This window comes from Ursus arctos, unplaced genomic scaffold (assembly GCF_023065955.2).
Source record: "Ursus arctos isolate Adak ecotype North America unplaced genomic scaffold, UrsArc2.0 scaffold_12, whole genome shotgun sequence".
Classification (NCBI taxonomy): domain Eukaryota; kingdom Metazoa; phylum Chordata; class Mammalia; order Carnivora; family Ursidae; genus Ursus; species Ursus arctos.
The window spans coordinates 23,728,203-23,747,225 of NW_026622786.1; the positions used below are offsets into that span (position 1 = coordinate 23,728,203).

Genomic DNA, 19,023 nt, shown 5'->3' on the forward strand with positions numbered 1-19,023 from the left:
AAGTTATCCGTGGGAATTGGATGTGGTTATCACTACTGCTTATGGGCTGAATGAAAAACCACACATTTTCTAAACCTCATTTATCCAGTAACTTTAGTCTTCTTTCCTAGCCTGACAACAAATTCTGACACATCCCGAAATAAAACTCAGTTTGTGTGCTACTTGTTTATTCCTCTGTCTGTCCTCTCCTGTTTATTCTAATGAATAGCAACAAAACAAAACAATGACAAAGAATAAACACAAAATAAACCCCCAAATAATCAAGGGATGATGGTAAACTTGGTGGTTGTCTTCAGTGAAAAAAATCTTCAGCTTGATGGCATTCATTCATTTACTCATTCATGATGGTTTGTGTGTATGTGCGTGCGTGCGTGTGTGTGTGTGTGTGCGTGTGTGTGTGTCTGTGTTGAGCTCAGTGCTGGGGAGCTGTGTGAGATGCAGTGATGTCCCTGCCTTAAGAGATCCTGGCTGGAAGGAAGAGACCATGTCATGGAACTGGGATGGGACGAAGGTCACAAAGAGTTAGAGTATGGGATACTCTGGGAAATGATGCCGTCCCAGCCCTGTTGAAGCAATTACAAGTGCTTTTGAAATGGCATCACATTCTCTCTTTTGCCACCTCTACTCCTCGTGGACTGGGGAAAGCAGAGGAGACCGTGAGGGCTGAAGGGCTGGTTTGGGTTAGAAAATGTGGTTAAGTGAAGCAGAACCTCCGTAGATTCTTCTCTTTGCTCCACTTCAAACTCTATTAAGAGTGAACCACAGAGGAAGTTCTAAATGGGGTGAGGTTTGTGGTTTTGGTGTTTCTTAGAATTTATTGTGATGTTGTGGTCAGAGAGTCTGACAAGCAGAAGAACTGACTCACGTCGTGCTATTTAACTAATCCCTTAACGTTTCATGGTGTTTGGTTTTCCGCCCACAAAATGGGGATGGTAACATCTGCTTTTGCAAATACTCATAGGATATTTGGACAAAAGAGCAATGGATGTGAAAGTTTTATATATTTTAGCTATGTATATTTTAAAGCCGAAGTGTCTTGTGACAGCAGGTGCTGTTATTATCATTATTAACCTTGGAATTCTTTCACTTAAGAGACATCCTTTATGTTCTGGCCCCGCGTGCATAGGAAGATTTTGAGCAACAGTCGTAGCTCATCTGAATACATTGCACCCCTAGGTCAATCACAGACGCAATTACACATGGAAAACTTGGTGCTTAGGACAGGAACCGGTTTTGAGCTCCATTCAGAGCTTCAGAGAAGAACCTGGTTCCATGTCTCCAAGGGCTTGACTGAATCCACTCAGTCGCTGGGGTAGGTTATAGGGAAAAAAAACATAAGTACAGATCTCACTCAAACTGCTCCTATGGTCTCTCAGGAAGGTGGACATCCCACAGGCTTCCTGGTGAGGGAACTTGTGGAGGCAGTCAGTTCTCAGGGAGTCTCTTCCCCAGGTGACATCCCTGTCTTTGAAATCAGTTACAACATTTGTGTTTTATTTTAGGAGAAGCTAGGCAGTTTGAGACGAGATGAGGCAGCGTTCGCCCTGTTTGAGTCTTAGCCCGAGCTCTGCTACACTTGTTGATCGTTTAGTTAGACTTCAGAGCTTAGACTCTGATTTATTTCAGTCAGAATTTTGTAAAGAAGCAGCTTTTGTTTTTTAACCATCGGTACTATTCAGAAGGTTCCTGGGGATCCTTGTCAGGAGAGGTCTTTGCAAAGTAGCATTATCATTCCGTAGCACACTGGAAAAACCTCGCCCTGTTATCAAAAAGCAGTTTCCTTAATAACTATCAAAATTATTATACCTCATCACATGCTCTCCTTTGTGGGTGGGCTATTATGTTTGGCAAAAATCTTGGTACAGCACATTTTGTTTGAAGAAACCTTTCCCTCTCTGGAAGAAACATGCAATCTCAGTATGGCACTGTGGAAAATTGTGCAGAGGCTTGATTGTTTGAATATCCTAGCACAGGACCTCTTTATTTAGGAGATTCCTGGGTCTCCATGGACCATTGTTATGTGAATGCCTTTAGATGCCCAGGACACATTAGAAGGTCTTCCTGTAGCTTTGTCTTAACCATGAGGTACTTCAGAACAATGGTGCCTTATGTGTTCTTTTAGCCATTATTATTTTAAGAAGTTCTCAGAACTCTAAAAGATTCAATGATCCAAACGCACGTGAGGGTATACCTTTAGGAAAGTTCCAGGCTGCTTGTTCTCGTTTTTCACTCTCTCATCTGTACTGGCAGAATGAACGGGGGAGAAATGTATATGGCGGGCCCAGGACATAGAAATAGGGCTGGTATCTTGGGCAAGTGACCTGTGAAGACATACTTTGTACCACTCTGAGAAGGGCCCAGCATTTCATTTAATGCTGTGCTATTGCTGCATTGATATTTTGAATGCTTTTTGAACAAGGGTCCCCACATTTTCCTTGTATACTGGCCCCGTAAATTATATAGCAGGTCCTGCTTTGAGGCCCTAAACTGTCTTAATAACTTCTAGAAGATCCCAGATATGGACAAAAAGGGAACGGGATGAGGTGCGGTGTCCGGTGACAGGCCACACATGCTAAAGAAATAACTAAAACTTATGTGTGTTTGTTCTTGTTTTAATATTGGCCTTCGTATTGGGTGGATTTCTGTTTTATGCAAAGAATTTTCTGCCTCCCAAATTGCAATGTTTACAAGTCTGAAAAAATTCTTTGGGAGTGGAAAGAAATAGGGAGTGAATCTGGGGAAATGTGAGAGCTCCTTATTATTTTGCGTCACGAGCAGCTTTGGCTGGCAAATCTGGCTCTGTTGCTCAAATTCCAGTGTCAGGACTTTACATGGCTCCCTTCCAAATGGAGTCAGTCCTAGGCAGGTGCTTGTTGTTGTGATTAGTACTGTTGTCTCAGAGCTCACCTCCTTCACATCTATGCTTCAATGTCACCCTCTCTATGAGGCCCATCCGGCCAACGCCACTGTGATCCATAGCCCACTCCCACCCCACTCCTGACTTCCCTTATTTCACTTCCTTTCATTTAACAACATGAGGCCTGGCGCACAGTAGGTGCTCAGTCACCATTAATTGAACAAAGGAATGAAGGAATGAGTTCATAGCTCACATTCCTAACAAGTAAAGATAAACCTTGATGAGAATAAAAACGTTCACTTTATTCTTATCTCTTTACTCGCCAGCTGGGTCTGTTCTCTGAAAAATTGATTCTCGTTCTCAGAATTCTTCTGGGGTCAGCCCTCCAAAAGTGCTACTTTTATGATCTCTAGCCAGTTTAAGGTCTAGGAGTTTTCCAGTCCGAGTGTCCCCATGTTATTTAGGAACTGTATTTTCTAAGGTCATAGCGGAAATGGAGATAAGATAACGTGCTCCTCGGGGAGGAGGATGTCAAGAGCATATGGAATATTACTAATCCTCAGGGGATCTTTCTGTTTCTGGGGGGAATTCATCTGGGTCTTTTCACTGGTTTTACTGTGGGCCAAGTTTCCTTCCAGAGAGTTCTGTCGGGATAACTGTCAGTCCTTCATCACACTCTTCCTGTGGAATGCTGGAAATATTAGTGCTATCTATCCTAGTAATATTAAAAGTGAAATTCAAATTACTAGTCTACGTCAGTAGCTCTTCTTTTGTATAAAAACCGGCTATTTGTTAAAATATGTACTAACTCGAAAAGAGCCTCAAGAGACTTTTCATCTAATCAGTTTGAAGCAGTCCTGTTTTTGAGTTACAGCTGAAAACTGAACTCTTTGCCTCAGAGATACTTTGACGATTAATTCAGTGAAGGAAGAGTTAGTACATGGACAAAGTAATGAAGGAAGAACGTGAGAGTACGTGAATAAAATAGAACCCATATTTGGTGTACCCAAACTGATTTACTGGTTTTTAAAAAATCGTTTCATAATTTTTTTCTTTATTCTCTTTGAGTCTTCGAGAAGATTTCTGACAATCTAAAATTCAATTTACTGATAGGAGAAATGAATGACACAATTACAGTATTAATTTTCAATCTGAGAGCCCAAATGCCACATTCCATCTACTTACTGTGCTTAATTTGTTTTGTTTCGTTTTTTTTTTTTTAGAGGAACAAGAGGATGGGCACTTGGTTCTGTCAAGTTATAGGCAGAGACATTTGTTTTTTTAGCTCTTTGCAGTGGAAATAATGACTGCTTGGACACTCAAAACCAGGTGGGATAAAGACGACAGTGCACATCATCTCATTTCACAGTGAGGAAATGGAGGAACAAATTTTAACATAAAAATCAAATAGATCTGAGTATAGAAAGGGTTTTTGTTTTGTTTTGTTTTTTCTTTCCCTAACAAAGTCTGTGAGTGGCTGGGTTTGGGTACCTTGAAAAAGGCATATGATTTTGCTCCTGAAGTAACACAAACATCGTTTCAGTGAAAGGAAATAGGAGGAAAACAGTTAAAATGAGAAGACTGTGTCTGAGTTTTAGTTTAGGTCAGAGATTTTGAAGATTTTAAGTACTTCCCAGAGTGAAACAGTCCCAGCGAATTCTCTGGATACCGTATGTTTTCATTTTCCCAGGGGGGATGGGGCAGTGCTGAGGTGGCTTCCTGGTAAAGCAAGGGTGGAGAAAGCTGGCATCTCCCAGGGTGTCTAGCAGGAGATGAGTGGATGTGTTGTTTCCATGGACACACCACTGCTCCATTTTCCCCTCTAGGTTGTGACAAATGGGACTGGGCTTTGCCTGGTGAGGTGGAGGCTAGTATGGATTTATTCCCATAAACTCTTCTCCCGATTTTCCCCCTGTAACCTTCATATAAGAATATTACTTCCAAGGTAGAATTACTTTGTGATCTTTGGAGATTTGCTTAATTCCTTCTAATGGGATATGTTCAGGCTAATGGAATAATTCAAAAGTAGGGGTGTCTGTGTGTGTTAATCAGAAAAAGCACACACCGGTATATTCAGGAACCTACTTACTCTCTTGCCTGCTTGGAGGGCGAGATACCCCTTGTTCTACCTCTATTTGCATTTGGAACCCTCAGTGCAAATTCCTAATCTTCCGGAATAACCGCAGGCAGTCATAGCTTCAGACCATGTGCTGCTTCAGTAGGAGTTCTAAGGTGCACTGGAGGTAACGAGGGCTTCAGTAAGGCTGTGCTACAATTCAAGAAGGAAAAGGGGGAACAATGGGCTTGGTGTGTGTTTCCCCAGCTACATGATAGAGTTTCGTAAATCAGGAGGCAGAAGCAAAGGCTGAGCTTGTGCCCACACAACTCACACAATGTAATAAAGTAACCTTTAGACAACAGCTGTAATGCAAAGAGCCCATGCCAAAAACAACAGAGCAGAGCCGGGTTCCTGTCCCTTAAAGCCTGACAGCTGAAACGGTGGCTGAGTTTAAAGACAAAAAAAAAAAAAAAAAAAAAAAAAAAAAAAGAACAGAACTAAACAAAACAAACAATAGTTCCAAAGCGAAGTTTTCTGAAGAAAGGGAAATGTACTAATTAGAAGTTAGACATTTCAAAAGCATTGTCTTGTGGAAAAGTGCCAATGGTATTGGTGGACGTCTGGACTTCTGGTTCCTTACTATTGGCTGAGGAAATGTTTCAACTTCTTGAATCCTTTTTGGGTGGAACTAAGACATTGTAACCATTTAATAAAAATTCTAAATTTGGATTAGCATTATTATTTATGCTACGGGAACTGGAAGAGCAGAGAATAATATCTTCCTACCCACCCTGATTTAGCATCAGTTTTTAAAAAGTACTCATTTCTTCCTGACTGCTAATTTCAGTGGCAGAAAATGCTGAGAAATTGGGATGTGGATTTCCAAGTTTTTAGAAAATTATATCACAACTTATAGCTAATCATAAATGACTGTGTCACAGATTTCCAGGTTACTGCCAAATACAGGATTTTAGAAAATTAAAAAAAAAAAAAAGCTGGATCACTTAAGGAAAGTAGTTTATTCCTTGCTTCAATTCTTTCCCAGAACAAACATAAAAAAATGCAGTATTTTCTTTCCCGGTATTAACGAGCTATTTTCCAAATCCCCTGCATTGCACGCATTGCATTCCTTTATCAGGATCTTACTCAGTTTGTGACTCTGCTGAAAACTGATATCTAAGAATTAATCTGATACGTGCTTTTACCTACTTTCCTCTTGTTAAATACTGAGTTTAAGTAAAACGACATTCATTTTAGTTCTTTTAGGCTCTCTGGAACATACTACCACACTGCCAATAAAAAGTTTCAAGTGGTTGGTTTTATGCTTTCTCTCTCCCCCTTGTAAAGGAGTTTCACTTTGGGTGTATTCATTGTTTTAAAAAGTCTCTAAGTTGAGGATCTGCTTTTTACTCTCCTGTCTGGCAAATACCCCTTGAAGGAGAAACTGCCTTGTTAAGGCACTGAGAAGGTGAACGGCAGTGAACCGAACTGCCTTCCACGCTTCTGACTGCTCTTTAAAACGCCGGCGCAGTTTTTTTTTTTTTTCTTTTCTTTTTTCTTTCTTTCTTTCTTTCTTTCTTTCTTTCTTTCTTTCTTTCTTTCTTTCTTTCTTTCTTTCTCTTTCTTTCTTTCTTTCTTTCTTTTTTTGCGAAAATGAAGAACTCTGCCCTTCCCTCAGGTTCCGAAGCCCGAGAATGACAGAGGGTCACGGGGTGGGGGGGGGGGGGGGGAAGAGAGCGCCAGAGCCGCGACCATGAAGGGTGACAGTTCTGTGTTTCCACCCGGCCCGTGTCTGTCGCTCCTCTAAGCGACGCCCTCCACCCGTGCCAGCGGGACGCAGACTTACTGTGATGGCCTGAAGTCTTTCCTTCACCAGCTCGGCTTCTTCCATTCTAGAAGTCACGGGCAGGCAGACGGTGCGGGCAGTCCACAGCTACCATACAGCAGGAGCCACCTGGGGAGAGGCGCGGGGTGGCAGAGAAGCCCTGCGCCCCGTGGAGGAAGGCAGAAACCCCGGCGCGGCGGGAGCGGCTCCGAGCAGATGGACAGAGCAGGCCAGACAGACACATGTAATGAGAGTGTGCCGGGGAGGCAGACCCGGAGGCTGCTGGCGAGAGCTGACTGACAAGTTTGAACGGCAGCCGCACCAGCCCTTTTCCCCCGGGAGCTGCCAGCTCTTTGTTGTACTGCGCGCAGTGAGCACGGCACACTCCTCGTTAACCGTTCCTTACCCAGCTCATTCTTTTCCAGCAGGGGCCGGGGAGCCCAGGCGCTGAGAGCTCCACCAGCCTCTGCTCTAGCCCCACACGGCCGTCTCTGGGAGTGTGTGGGTCTGTGTGTATTTGTCCACAGTTGACCTGCGCCCTCCTCCTGAGGTGACAAAGCCAGAGCCTCTCCTCCACCGGCTGGGTTAGCCCCCCACTTGCCTTTTTTCCTCTGACCGGCTTCAGACAATAATAACACATGCCGTGGTATCTTAGACCTTAGGATAGAGGTAAATTCACCTAGGTTGTCCTTCCCTCTCCCTCCTCCTCCCCCTTGAGCAGTTGCTTTCAAACTTTGGAATCTTGAGGACACGGAAAAATCAAAGGTGTGAAGGTGACGCTTGGCCCCCCAAGCAGCGCTCGGTGTGATTTTGCCGTCAAGTATCACCCTTGGTGATTTCTTGCCTTGGATTTCCACGGGATGCCGTTCTCTTTTGGACCTTATTCAGAAATGACACTCTCAGCTTTCAGGAAGGTGCCCATTTTGACCTCACCAGTGGTGCAAGAGAAAGGAGCGAGCCTTTGAAAGTGGGACCAGACATTCTGTAACTCATGCGGTCTGACATCGCGTGGGTGTTCCCTTGCCCTTTAGAAAAAGAAAGCCAAGCCCAGTGAAATTCTTAGCAGAGAACGGAAGATTTACAATTTTTGTTTTCTTTCCCTATGATTTCTTTGATTAAATTTTGGTGCAGTGAACCGTAACTACCGTCTACCTCGTTGTTATGCGTTGGGATGCTATCAAGCATCTTCAGATCAGCGTTCAGCTGAACAGGTTAAAAGGACAAACCAAACAGTGACCATATGGTTTAATTTCCTTCGCATTGTTGATCCTAATAATAACAGCAAATATTTGTTGAGTACTGTCTATAGACAAATGCTTCACATACTATTGATCACATACATAGACAATACTTCACACGCTAGGACAAGGTGCTAGGAGACAGATGCTATTGTCCCTATTTTACAAAAGAGGAAACTGAGGCTCAGAGCTGTAATTTGCCACATAGCTAACAATGGCAAGCCCAGGATTAGTTGATTGACTTTATAATAGCCATTCATCAAGGCCTACCCAAGAACTGAGGCAAGGGGAGACACAGGCTGAAGACTATATCAGTTTTTATGAGAAAGAGTTGGACTCCCAGCTTCCTCCTCCATCTAGCTCCCAGAACACTTACATCTGGAAGCAAACTCCTTAGGCAGAACTCCTTGGGAATCTCTAGAGTAACTTAGTGGCCCTAGGAAAGATTTTTCCATATTGTCACGTGGAGCTACCTAACCACAGAGTGAAACCCACCAGTTTCAAGAGTCTGAAATCATACTTGAGACTAGTTTGCCCTTGTTCATACAGACTCAAAAGAGATGGTTTGGGAAACTAGAGAATTGGAAAATTGGTTAGACATGGGCCAAGTCTGGTTACTGTTGGATGGATACTCGTGCTTAAAAAAAAAATTAAACCTTCAACATTTTTTATTTTGTTTATGTAGGTCCTGGCTACAAGAGAGAATTAGTGATAAATATCTCAGTCAGAATTGCATATTTGCAGCCCAGAACAGATGGGCAGTTATCCAATTATTAGTCTGGATTTTTTCCTAAAAACAATTTACCACTCAAATCTCATTTCTGCTATGGGAAAACCCAAAAGTTTTCTAGTGTAGGGGAGGATTCGATAAAATAAGAAGACCAGGGAATTTAGGAGGGAGCAGAGTTGTGACAACTGATTGGTATCACCATGTGTTTATTAGTGCATTTAGTTGATAATACTAATAATTTAAATACTAATAATTTAAAGGCATTTGCTATTCATTTGTTCTGCACATATTTGTTGAGTACCTATGATGTGTCATGCACTATGCTAGGTGTTTGGGATACAAGGATGAGCAAAATTCCTGCTCTCTGGAACTTTATTCTGGTAGGCAATGAAAGATAAACACAGTAAGCAAGCAAAATAGGGTAGGTGAGATGATTATGTTGGAGTCTTCTGAATAAACAATTGGCAAAATGGGTTAAAAGTATGAGATTTTATTAAGAAAATGACTCTATGAGAGAAGATGGGGGAGGTAGGCAAAGAGGGCTGGAGCTGGGAGTCTGGGAGAGTGGTCAGACCATGGCTCAAGTCTGGCTCAAGTGAGGGAGAGATGAAGAGAAAGTTGAGTGGAAACAGCTTGATCTGCAGTGCAGCCTCAGGCAGACTGGCGAGGCCATCAGAAAGTCCTGCAGCCAGGCCATCTGGGTGGCTCAGTCAGTTCAGTGGCCAATTCTTGATTTCAGCTCAGGTCGTGGGCTCAGGGGCATGAGATTGAGCCCCGTGTCAGGCTCCATGCTCAGCTCCCAGTCTGCTTGAGTTTCTCTCCCTCTCTCTCTGCCCCTCCTCCCGCTTATGTGCGTGCTCTCTCTCTCTCTCAAATAAATAAATAAATAAATAAATTTAAAAAAAGATTCTAATTATTTATTTATCAGAGAGACAGAGCACAAGCAGGGGGAGCAACAGGCAGAAGGAGAAGCAGGCTCTCAGCTGAGCAAGGAGCCCGATGTGGGACTCGGTCCCAGGACTCTGGGATCATGACCTGAGCCAAAGGTAGACGTTTAACTGACTAAGCCACCCGGACACATTAAAATTAAAAAAAAAACCTCCTAAAAAAAAGTCCTGGAGCCAGCTACCAGAGAGGGTCCATTATAGCATTTCTGCCATTCTCACCCATTGGCTGGGAGTAGCCCCTGAGAGGCATGGTCTTGATGCAAAAGCAGGAATGGATTTCGGGGTGTAACAGCTGGAACCCTTATCAGTTATGCTCCTGTAATTGGATGTCTGGGACGGACATTTTTATGACAGCCACAGTGATAAATGCAATGGAAAGAAAATAGAGCAAGGGAGGAGAATAAAGATTGCTAATGGGTGGAAGATTGTAATTTGGAATTTAGTAAGAGAAGAGAGAATTTGGTTAAGGCCTTGAAGGATGGGTGGGAGTTAGCCACGAGTATGCTAGTGGGAAAATCATATCAGGGAAAGTCTGTGCAAAGGCCCTAAGGTGGACTTTCTCTGGCCTATTCTAGGAACAAGGCCACTGTGGTTTGACAGGAGGCACTGCAGGGAATGGTAACAGAGGTGGTTGGAAATGTAACCGGTCTCAATCCGTGTAGGGTCTCACAGAACACTGTAAGGACTTTGTTTTTGTTTGGTGTGGGGTGAGAAGACATTGAGGTGTTTTGAACAAAGGAATGGTGTGACCTAGCCTGTTTTGCAAGGATGGAGGCAGGGAGACTGGGTAGGATGCTATTGCTGTAATCCAGTTGAGAAATGATGGTAGCTTGAGCCAAAGTGATAGCCATGAGGGTATTTATTGGGAATTGGTTGAACTATGGACATATTTTAAAGTAGAACCAACAGGATTTTCTGATATTGGATATAGAGTTTGAGAGAAAGAGAAGACTCATGATAACTGTGACTCTTGGACTGAGCAGATGGAATTTGCCATCAATTGTGATAGGCAAGTGGTGAAATAGTTTTCTTTTGACGGAGAGAGCAGATACCAAGAGCTCAGTTTTGAACAAGTTAATTAGTTATCACATGGAGATGTTGAGGAGAAATTGGATATATGAGTTTGGAGTTCAGAAAAGAAGGCTCAGCTAGATTTATAAAATACATTATATCTCTGAAAGTCAGCAGCATCACAAAATATCTCGTACGGTAGTTCACAATGCAGCAGAATCTAGTGAACTAGCACTCATTAAGTGTTAACTAAATATTCGTGACCAATTCAGTTTCCGTAAAACAGATACACAATAGAACTTACCTGCTCTCAGATATCTTGTTAAACTAATTTTATCGAAGACTTTGTTGTTTGCCAAGCAACGAAGATGAAGATGGCAAGAGTTAGAAGTTAAAATCAATGACCCGACCTTATGTTAGGAGGTAAGGGATATAACAGATTCTGAGACAGTGCCCTTTCTTAAAATGAATTCACTCGTTGGAGAGGTAAGGCATACGTTAGAAACAATTAGGGGACAAAGAATAGTAAACCAGCTGTCATTGTATTGTGATGAAACAAAGTCCTAACTATTGCACTATTGGACCCACGAGAGTACAGCATCGTGAATAACGGTAGTGGGTGGCACAAGCAGTAAGTGTGAAGTGAGTTGAAGAAGATGAAGATAATTGTGAGTTGCAGAAAAGCCACTGCAGGGGGAAAGCAGAACCTAAAAGCCATTTCTAAGGGTGAGAGGGAGGGAAACACAATGTGATAGAGGATCAGAAAGCAGATGGTCTTACCGGGGGCAGGGAGGAGAAATTAGGCAGAAAGATTGATGGAAATATACATCCATACTTATAGAACACCATAGAATTTGATGTTCGGGGAAAATGGACTAGGGGAGTGGGAGAAGAAAGACCCAATTCATATTTTAGGAAAGTAAACCTGTCGACTCTTTAGAACACATAGGAAGAGGGAAATATTAGGTAGGAAGGTAGGAGATATGAAATGTGAGTGCCTGTGGAAAGAGTCTAAAAATGTTTGCCAATGTTCTGAAGAAGGAAAGTCCCCAGGCTTCTGCCTGTCTTTCGGAAGGTCTGAATCTGGAGGCCAAGACATAGGACAAAGTAAGTGAAATAGTACTTAAGGTGCTAATTTAAATATTAAAAAACCCCAAAGTGACAGTAATGGGAATGATTTATAAGGGAGGAAGCCAAAAAAGATTTTAGTGAGCGTTAAATCGGAGAGAAGAATGAGAGCTTGTAGGTTCCAAATTAAGTACAAAACAGAAGATTAGATTAGAGATTTTGGATTGAAAACCACAGAGAATTGAAATACAAATAATGAAGTAAGTATTTCTTGGATGTATATATGAAAAGACTTTTCTAGAACTTTTTTGAACCCAGATCCCATTACAAAATTAAGTGTTCACTCTTGACTCTTTTCTCTATCATTCTTTCTCTTTCCTTTCCTTACGACTTCTCAGACTTCTGAAGGCCAGAAGTGGTATCAGCCCAAGGACAGGGAATTTCCTTTTTCCTACTACATCTCTGAAAGAATCATTAAAAAAAAAATCCTGACCTCACATTTATTAGTACTAACCAGACCATCTCCTTTTCTTTTTTCTTTTCTTTTCTTTTCTTTTCTTTTCTTTTCTTTTCTTTTCTTTTCCTTTTCTTCTTTTTCTTTGCTTTTTAAAATTTATTTATTTATTAGAGAGAAATGGAGAGGCACAGAGGGAGAGAGAGAATCCCAAGCAGACTCCCTGCTGAGCGGGGAGCTCATTCAACCCTGAGATCATGACCTGAGCCAAAACTAGGTGTCCCCAGGCCATCTCAATTCTTCTTACTTTTGACTCTTACTCTTCCACATGACTGAGCAACATGGGCTTTTTTGCATCCTTTCCTTCTCTAGTAGACCCCCTGAATGGGATTTAGTTGTTATCCACAAGTAACAAACCGGCATGTGAATAGGGTGACTGCTTAAATTACGAGAGATCCTGATCATGGGTTCTTGTCATCGTAGAGTTCTCTGTATAGTTGGGTTGGCAATCTACTGGTGTCTTTGTTAGGAAATTTGAGTTCTACAGTTTAGAGGATAAGTGGAGAAAATGCTATAGGTTTCAAGACAGTCTGTAGCACAGGTGCTCATCGTACTTGAACCATCCACGACAGTGAACAGACTTGTTCCCCCTCCTATCTTCCCTGGGCCTCTGGGGCACCTCACTCTCTTGATTTTACTCTTACCTCACTAACATCTTTTTCCTAGCCTTCTTTGCTCCTTCCTTCTCTTTTCCACTTGACACTGGAGTGAACCAGGGCTCAGTTGTTGGCACCCTTTTCTCCTCCATTCATCTCTACTCACCCCTCAGGGATCTCATTTGATCTCCTCCTAATGATGTTTAGATGCCACAACTCTGAATTTATTCAATCTCCAGCGTAGACTCCTTTTCTGTCCTAGGGTCTTAGGCTGTTACCTCTGCTTGGAACTTACTTCCCCCAGGTATCTGTATAGCTCATTGCCTCTCCTTTTTCAGGTCTTTGCCAAGGTACAACCCTCTCAGTGAGGCCCCCCTTGACCACACTATAGGTAACCGTAGAAACCGCTCTCTGATTCTCCCAATTCCCCTCACCTTTTTCTATTTGTTTCCACAGCTCTTATCGTCTTCTGCAATGCTATATATTGTATTCTCTTTGTTTGTTTGTTGTCTGTCTTCTTTCACTGGAGTGTAACTTCCAGATAGTGAAAGTTCTGTTTGTAATTCAAAGTGCTTGCAACAGTCCTGGTACCTAGTGAACACTCAACGGATGATTGTCGAGTGCTGATTATTACGGTCTTCTGTTTGATTGTCGGTTTGTGTCAGGTGTCAGGCCTACTGAATGCATGGGGAAATCAGCACTCAAAAAGATTAAATATCCTATCAAGGGGTTCTGTATCCACCAAGCAGTGAAACCAAGATTTAATAATAAGAGGGTCTAGTCCCAAAGCTTCATCTCAGTTCACGATATCATCCTACGTCTATTTGTCCTTAGCTGTCATAGACCCCGCGGCACGAGGTGTAACCATGTATACCATTACATGCCTAGAATAATGCATTCTGTGTGACAAGCAGATTTGATAATTTTGTTGATTTGTGGAACGGATTTTTTAAGACGGGACATAGCGTATAACCATCCTCCCTTGGGAATTTGTCTACAGAGGCACTATGACTTTCTGGAAGTGAAGTATTGCAGAAGTATGTCAGTACCAACAAAACTCTACTAACAGATGGTAGAAGAGTGTGTGCTCATGCATGTTGCTCTCTCTTTGAACATCACACAGCTCTTTCAGGTTGACACTCCTAGAATTCAAACAACGGACTTAGTGGAAAGAATATTTCACTTGTCCGATTGCTGGACTTTTGGGGGCGAAGGAGGCAGCTGTTTTCTGAACATGGCCTCAAGTTACCCAGTAGCCTATCAAAAATAGCCACAGATAAAAAATAATCTATTAACAAACCAAACATATGTAGCAAAATAATCCTCCCAAGCCCCCATCAAACACAAGGAAAGGTTTTGTAATTTATTTCCCCTCTCATGTGCACATAACGTGAGAAGTTAATATTTAGCATGTTTGGGATCTTTTCGTTTTCTCTGCCTCAATTTACAAATGGGCAGGAAAATAATTGGTATCATGCAAAGTATTAGCATCACTGTAAACCAGGGGAAAGCAAGAGACGAAACAGTCTGTAATTACCATCCCACCAAGATCAAGGTCTGTGGGTGCCGCAGCACAACGAGTTCTCTGCCAGTTTACCACTCCCATGTATAAATCTTGTGGTGCTCAGGCCTGTGCAGTGTGTACCATAGAGGGGATGAAAAGGATCATTTGGGTTGAACTTTAAATGTTGTTTTGAGTCAGAGCCTTTGGTGAGGACCGCTGGCCTTATTCACTTTCCTTCCTTTGTTCGCAGCGTAAGGAAGCAGCCCTTCCTTCAGCATTGTTTTCAGGTTGGGGCGTTTTAACAAATGCTGTTCCACTGTGATGCCTTCCGTAGATGCTTTCGCTTTTAGCCAGTGGGTTCAATGGAATGTTTAAAATATTTGGACCTAGAAATGTTCCTGAAATCAAAACTATCTTGAAAGGTGTCCATAGCATGTGCCAGCACGTACAAAAGTGGATGTCTAAATGGTCCACGGTGCTGCTGTGCGTACTCAGCTGCCTTTTGAACTTGAAAAGTTTGAGCTTGCTTTGCTTTTTGTTTTGAAAAATTGCTTTCTCTTTTTCTCTTCAAGTTTGGGATTTCAGTTTAAAGAGTAACCGATTGTAAATTTTAGCATTTGAGTACTTGGAAATTGTGGCCCTAGATTTGCACAAAGAAATATTGAGTGGGGTTCCTTCAGTTCACTGAAACTTTTGCATTTTCTTTTTACTTCTTCTAGAAGTTTCAACGTCAGTTTTTGTTAGTAGAGCAAAAGCAATACCCTTAAATCTGTATTGGGATCATAAATGCAGAGAGAGAAGTTGAAGCTGATCATCGAGGGGCTATGCTCCCCAGACAGAAGTCACTGACTCATAGTCCAACTAGACTTCCACGTTTAGACGTGGGTATTTCTGGTTGTAACAGTTAGATCTCAAATACCTGTATTCCCTCAGGGGCTTCAAAGCACCGTTTGGTCATCACAGGACTTGGAAACTGGATATGGAATCGTAGATCAGTGTCACTACTAATTGGAGGCTCAGGTGTTCTGGTTTCTGAGTGTTTGTTCGTTTATCCATACATCACACACTGGTTAAACGTCTACCGACTGTATAACCAGCATCGTGCTATGTGCTAGAGACAGATGAATAAGACAATGAGCTCTTTTTAGTGGAAAAGACAGGACGTAAACAAAAGACAAGTAAACGCTGTGTGAAAAGTGCTGGGTCACCAAAGTCATTCAGGACAGAGGGGAGGCCAGAGTCCAGGCAAGTCATTCTAGCAGAGGGGACAGCTGAGCTGAGTGTTTTATATTTGGACAATTAGGAGTTCATTAACCCAAAGATCGAGTCAGGGTAGGGGGTGGGGAAGCAAAAGACAAATTGTACAGTCACAGCTCCTGATTTTCTAGACGGTCAAAGACAAAGTGAATAATCTCTTCAGGTGCAGATTCCTTAATGGATGATGGAGTGACATACTCGACAAATTGTCTATATACAGGCTTGTAACCCCAGTTTATTATACAAGGTATGTGGTGTTCAAACACTATTCATACATATCATATGTATATACATATTATAAATAAATTTGTCTATGTATATTTATTAATGACCCTTAACTAATTCACATACATCAAAATCTTAACTCTCTGCCATTAGAAAGTGAATAAATGGAGGTAGTTTTGGAATCAGAGAGACATGGTCTTATTTTCTAGCCTTTCCACTTCCTAGGTGATGGAACTAGGAAAAATCACTTAATATCTCAGAAAGTCTGTTTCTTTGGGTGTAAACTGATAGTAATAATAGTTTCCATAAGATTTTTTGATTAAGGTTAAGTGAATCTTTAGGTAAAGTTGGTCATGGTGCATAATAATTATGCAATAAATAGCAACTAATAATTATTATTATTGTTATTACTTAATTATCTTATTGTGCAAGTCAAGTTCTTAGAAAGTCTATTAAATCTTGTAGGCGCACTATTAGTTCTTTGAGTGCTTTCACATTTGCTGAATGTATCTTTCTACACGTATAAGACCAGGATCCCATTCTTCTCTGTGAACCGAGAAGCTATCAGATGTGTTCATTTCCAACATGGGAAACTGAGGCAGAGAGGGACCGACTGATTTGGGCAGGGATCCAATTCATTAAATGGTAACATTCTCTGTCCAGCAGCCTTTCCATTAGACTGACTCTAGAAATCTTAGAAGGCTTGGTCTGATTCTTTGTCATTATGGAAATATGCTTTAAACTTATCCAATTAGGTTGGCTTCTAGGCAGAGCCATCATTCCGAAAGTTAGGGTGCAAGCCAGTTATGTGAAAGTGGATTTACATGGCAAAGCAAGAAATGAGCCAGCTGTCAGTGTGTCTGCCCACAGTCCTCTTCACTATCACGAATGAAGGCTCTGAGGTTTTGTTCAGTGACAGATTGGATTCCAGGCAATTGTAATTCTAGCGTGAAGATTTTTGGAAATAAGCGTTTTGAAAGATGCCAACTCAAAGTTTACTTCTAAAATATTTAATGGGTCTCTCTTTGGAGAGATGGCTGCTTTGTAAGGGCCAGTGATGATTGCACGCCTTAGAGAGATCTCTAAGAAGGAACCTAAACAAAACCAAATCAAATATTTTCGTTTGGAAGTTTGACTCAGTTTTACCATAGTATGAAAAAATCTTTGTTATTTCATTATTGGATCCTCCCATCTCCCCTCTCTTGTCTTCCCTCTCCTCTCCTTTCAGTGAGATTCTAACTGTAGGAGTTAGATTGCTTCATGTGTGCCCAGGGCGAAGACTGAAAGAATTGCATTATGCAGTCAGGCAGTGGTGTGGGTGGGGTGGGAATTTAAGAGAACACCACGTTCCAAGAATTACAGTTGCCACAAACAGATCTGTAGGAACTCCCTTAGAGCTGGAGGTTCTTGAGTCCTTATTTCCTGTGAAATCTGAGGAGATAGCTGCCACTTTACACCCACATCAATTCCCCATCACCCCTCTTTAAAAAAAAAAATCTCAGCACCAAAATTATTCCTTGTATATATCTAATTTAAAATCTCGTAACATAAAAATATTTTCAGGAGAGGAATTTAAAAACAATTTAAATGAATGTTTCCTTCTTTTTAATTTAAAATTTTTTTATTGAAGTATAGCTGACCTATAATGTTACATTATTTCAGACGTACAACATAGTGATTCAACAGTTTTATACATTACTGAGCACTCACCGCAGTTAAGTGGAGTCACCATCTGCCACCATATGTTATTAAAATGTTACTGACTATATTCCCTATGCTGTACTTTCCATCTTTTTGACTTATTTATTTTATAAGTGGAAGTTTGTACCTCTTAATCCCCTTCACGTATTTCACCCACACCTCTGGCAACCACCAGTTTGTTCTCTGTATTTATGAGTTTGTTTCTGGTTTTTGTTTGTTTGTTTTGCTTTGTTTTTTTGTTAAATGAAATTCCGGAGGGCAGTCTCTGCTGTTCCTCATGGACCTTGGAATTCTTAAAAATGAAATCCTAAGCCATTGTGGTACCACAATAGTAATCAGCCTTCTAAAGGCAGTCCTGAATAGGGGAAGAACCGTAATTCAGTTGGAAAAGAAAGGTCAATCCAGATGGCTATCTCTGGTTAATTTTGTTCAAGGCTTTATTAACTTACTATGGTTGGCCCATTTGACATTTGATTTTTATCAAGCTCTATTCTTATCCCCCTCCTTTATTTAATCTTTTAGGAATTGATATAAATGAAATAAAAATCACATCCTTTTAGGGTGTGGGGCAGATCTATTTTCCTTTCTTTGAATTTGCCAAATTTGTGTGCGAGGAAGCAAGAAAATGGATTTTATGAAGGCTTAATGAAGTAAGTATGAGGTTTCCTAGAATTTTTGAAGACAGTCTACTCACTTCCAACACAGCAGTGTAAACACTTTAATTTTTTGGTTGAGTTATCTGTGACTGCTGGGTCTTCTCCCTCTTCCCCCAGATCTACCAAGTACAGATACACATGCCGACAAATGGAATGCAAACACATGGTATGCAATGGGTACACTGGGGGGGGGAATGTAGAGAGGCTCTTATAGGCCATTACAAGTGATAGCCCCCAAATGCCAAGTTATTTATAAAGAAGAGAAGCAGTGACTTAACATAGGGCTTAAAATAAAGAAGGGTTTGTCTACAAAAAAGAGTGTAATGATTCAGTTCTGTGCATTTGTTTATTGATGACCACTTTTTCCCCTTATGTCTTGACATTCCACCAAAGCAAACTGTATGATCTTCCCCTTGGGAACCAACTCAGAGCTTAGCTTTATTTACAAGCTTCATTATACTAAAGAGCAAAATGTTCTAGCTGATTGAATAGATATTACATGGCAGCCCACTGACCTCTCTCTGTTTAGGAGAAATATTCAACTCCCACAGAGAAGTCCTAAATGTTAGCTGATTCACAGTTTTTTTCCCCTTTATTTTCTGTGGTCCAAACCACTGATTTCAGTTTCTTTCTTCCCGTTTCTTTTTCTTTCTTGTTCTTTCTTTCTTTCTTTCTTTCTTTCTTTCTTCCCTCCTTCCTTCCTTCCTTCCTTCCTTCCTTCCTTCCTTCCTTCCTCCCTCCCTCCCTCCCTCCCTCCCTCCCTCCTTTCTTTCTTTCTTTCTTTCTTTCTTTCTTTCTTTCTTTCTTTCTTTCTTTCTTTCTTTCTTTCTTTCTT

The 19,023-nt window shown here is 41.4% G+C and overlaps 1 protein-coding gene across 1 annotated transcript in view; it reads right to left on the bottom strand.

Moving 5' to 3' along the window:
• The window catches only part of PALMD (palmdelphin), a 49,170-nt gene extending 42,155 nt beyond the window's left edge, over nucleotides 1–7,015 (bottom strand). Inside the window, exon 1 of the mRNA XM_026497551.4 lies at nucleotides 6,763–7,015. Coding sequence (XP_026353336.2) covers nucleotides 6,763–6,807 — 45 coding nt within the window. The 5' untranslated portion in view covers nucleotides 6,808–7,015. The remainder of the gene's footprint in view (nucleotides 1–6,762) is intronic.
• Nucleotides 7,016–19,023: the final 12,008 nt, after the last annotated feature.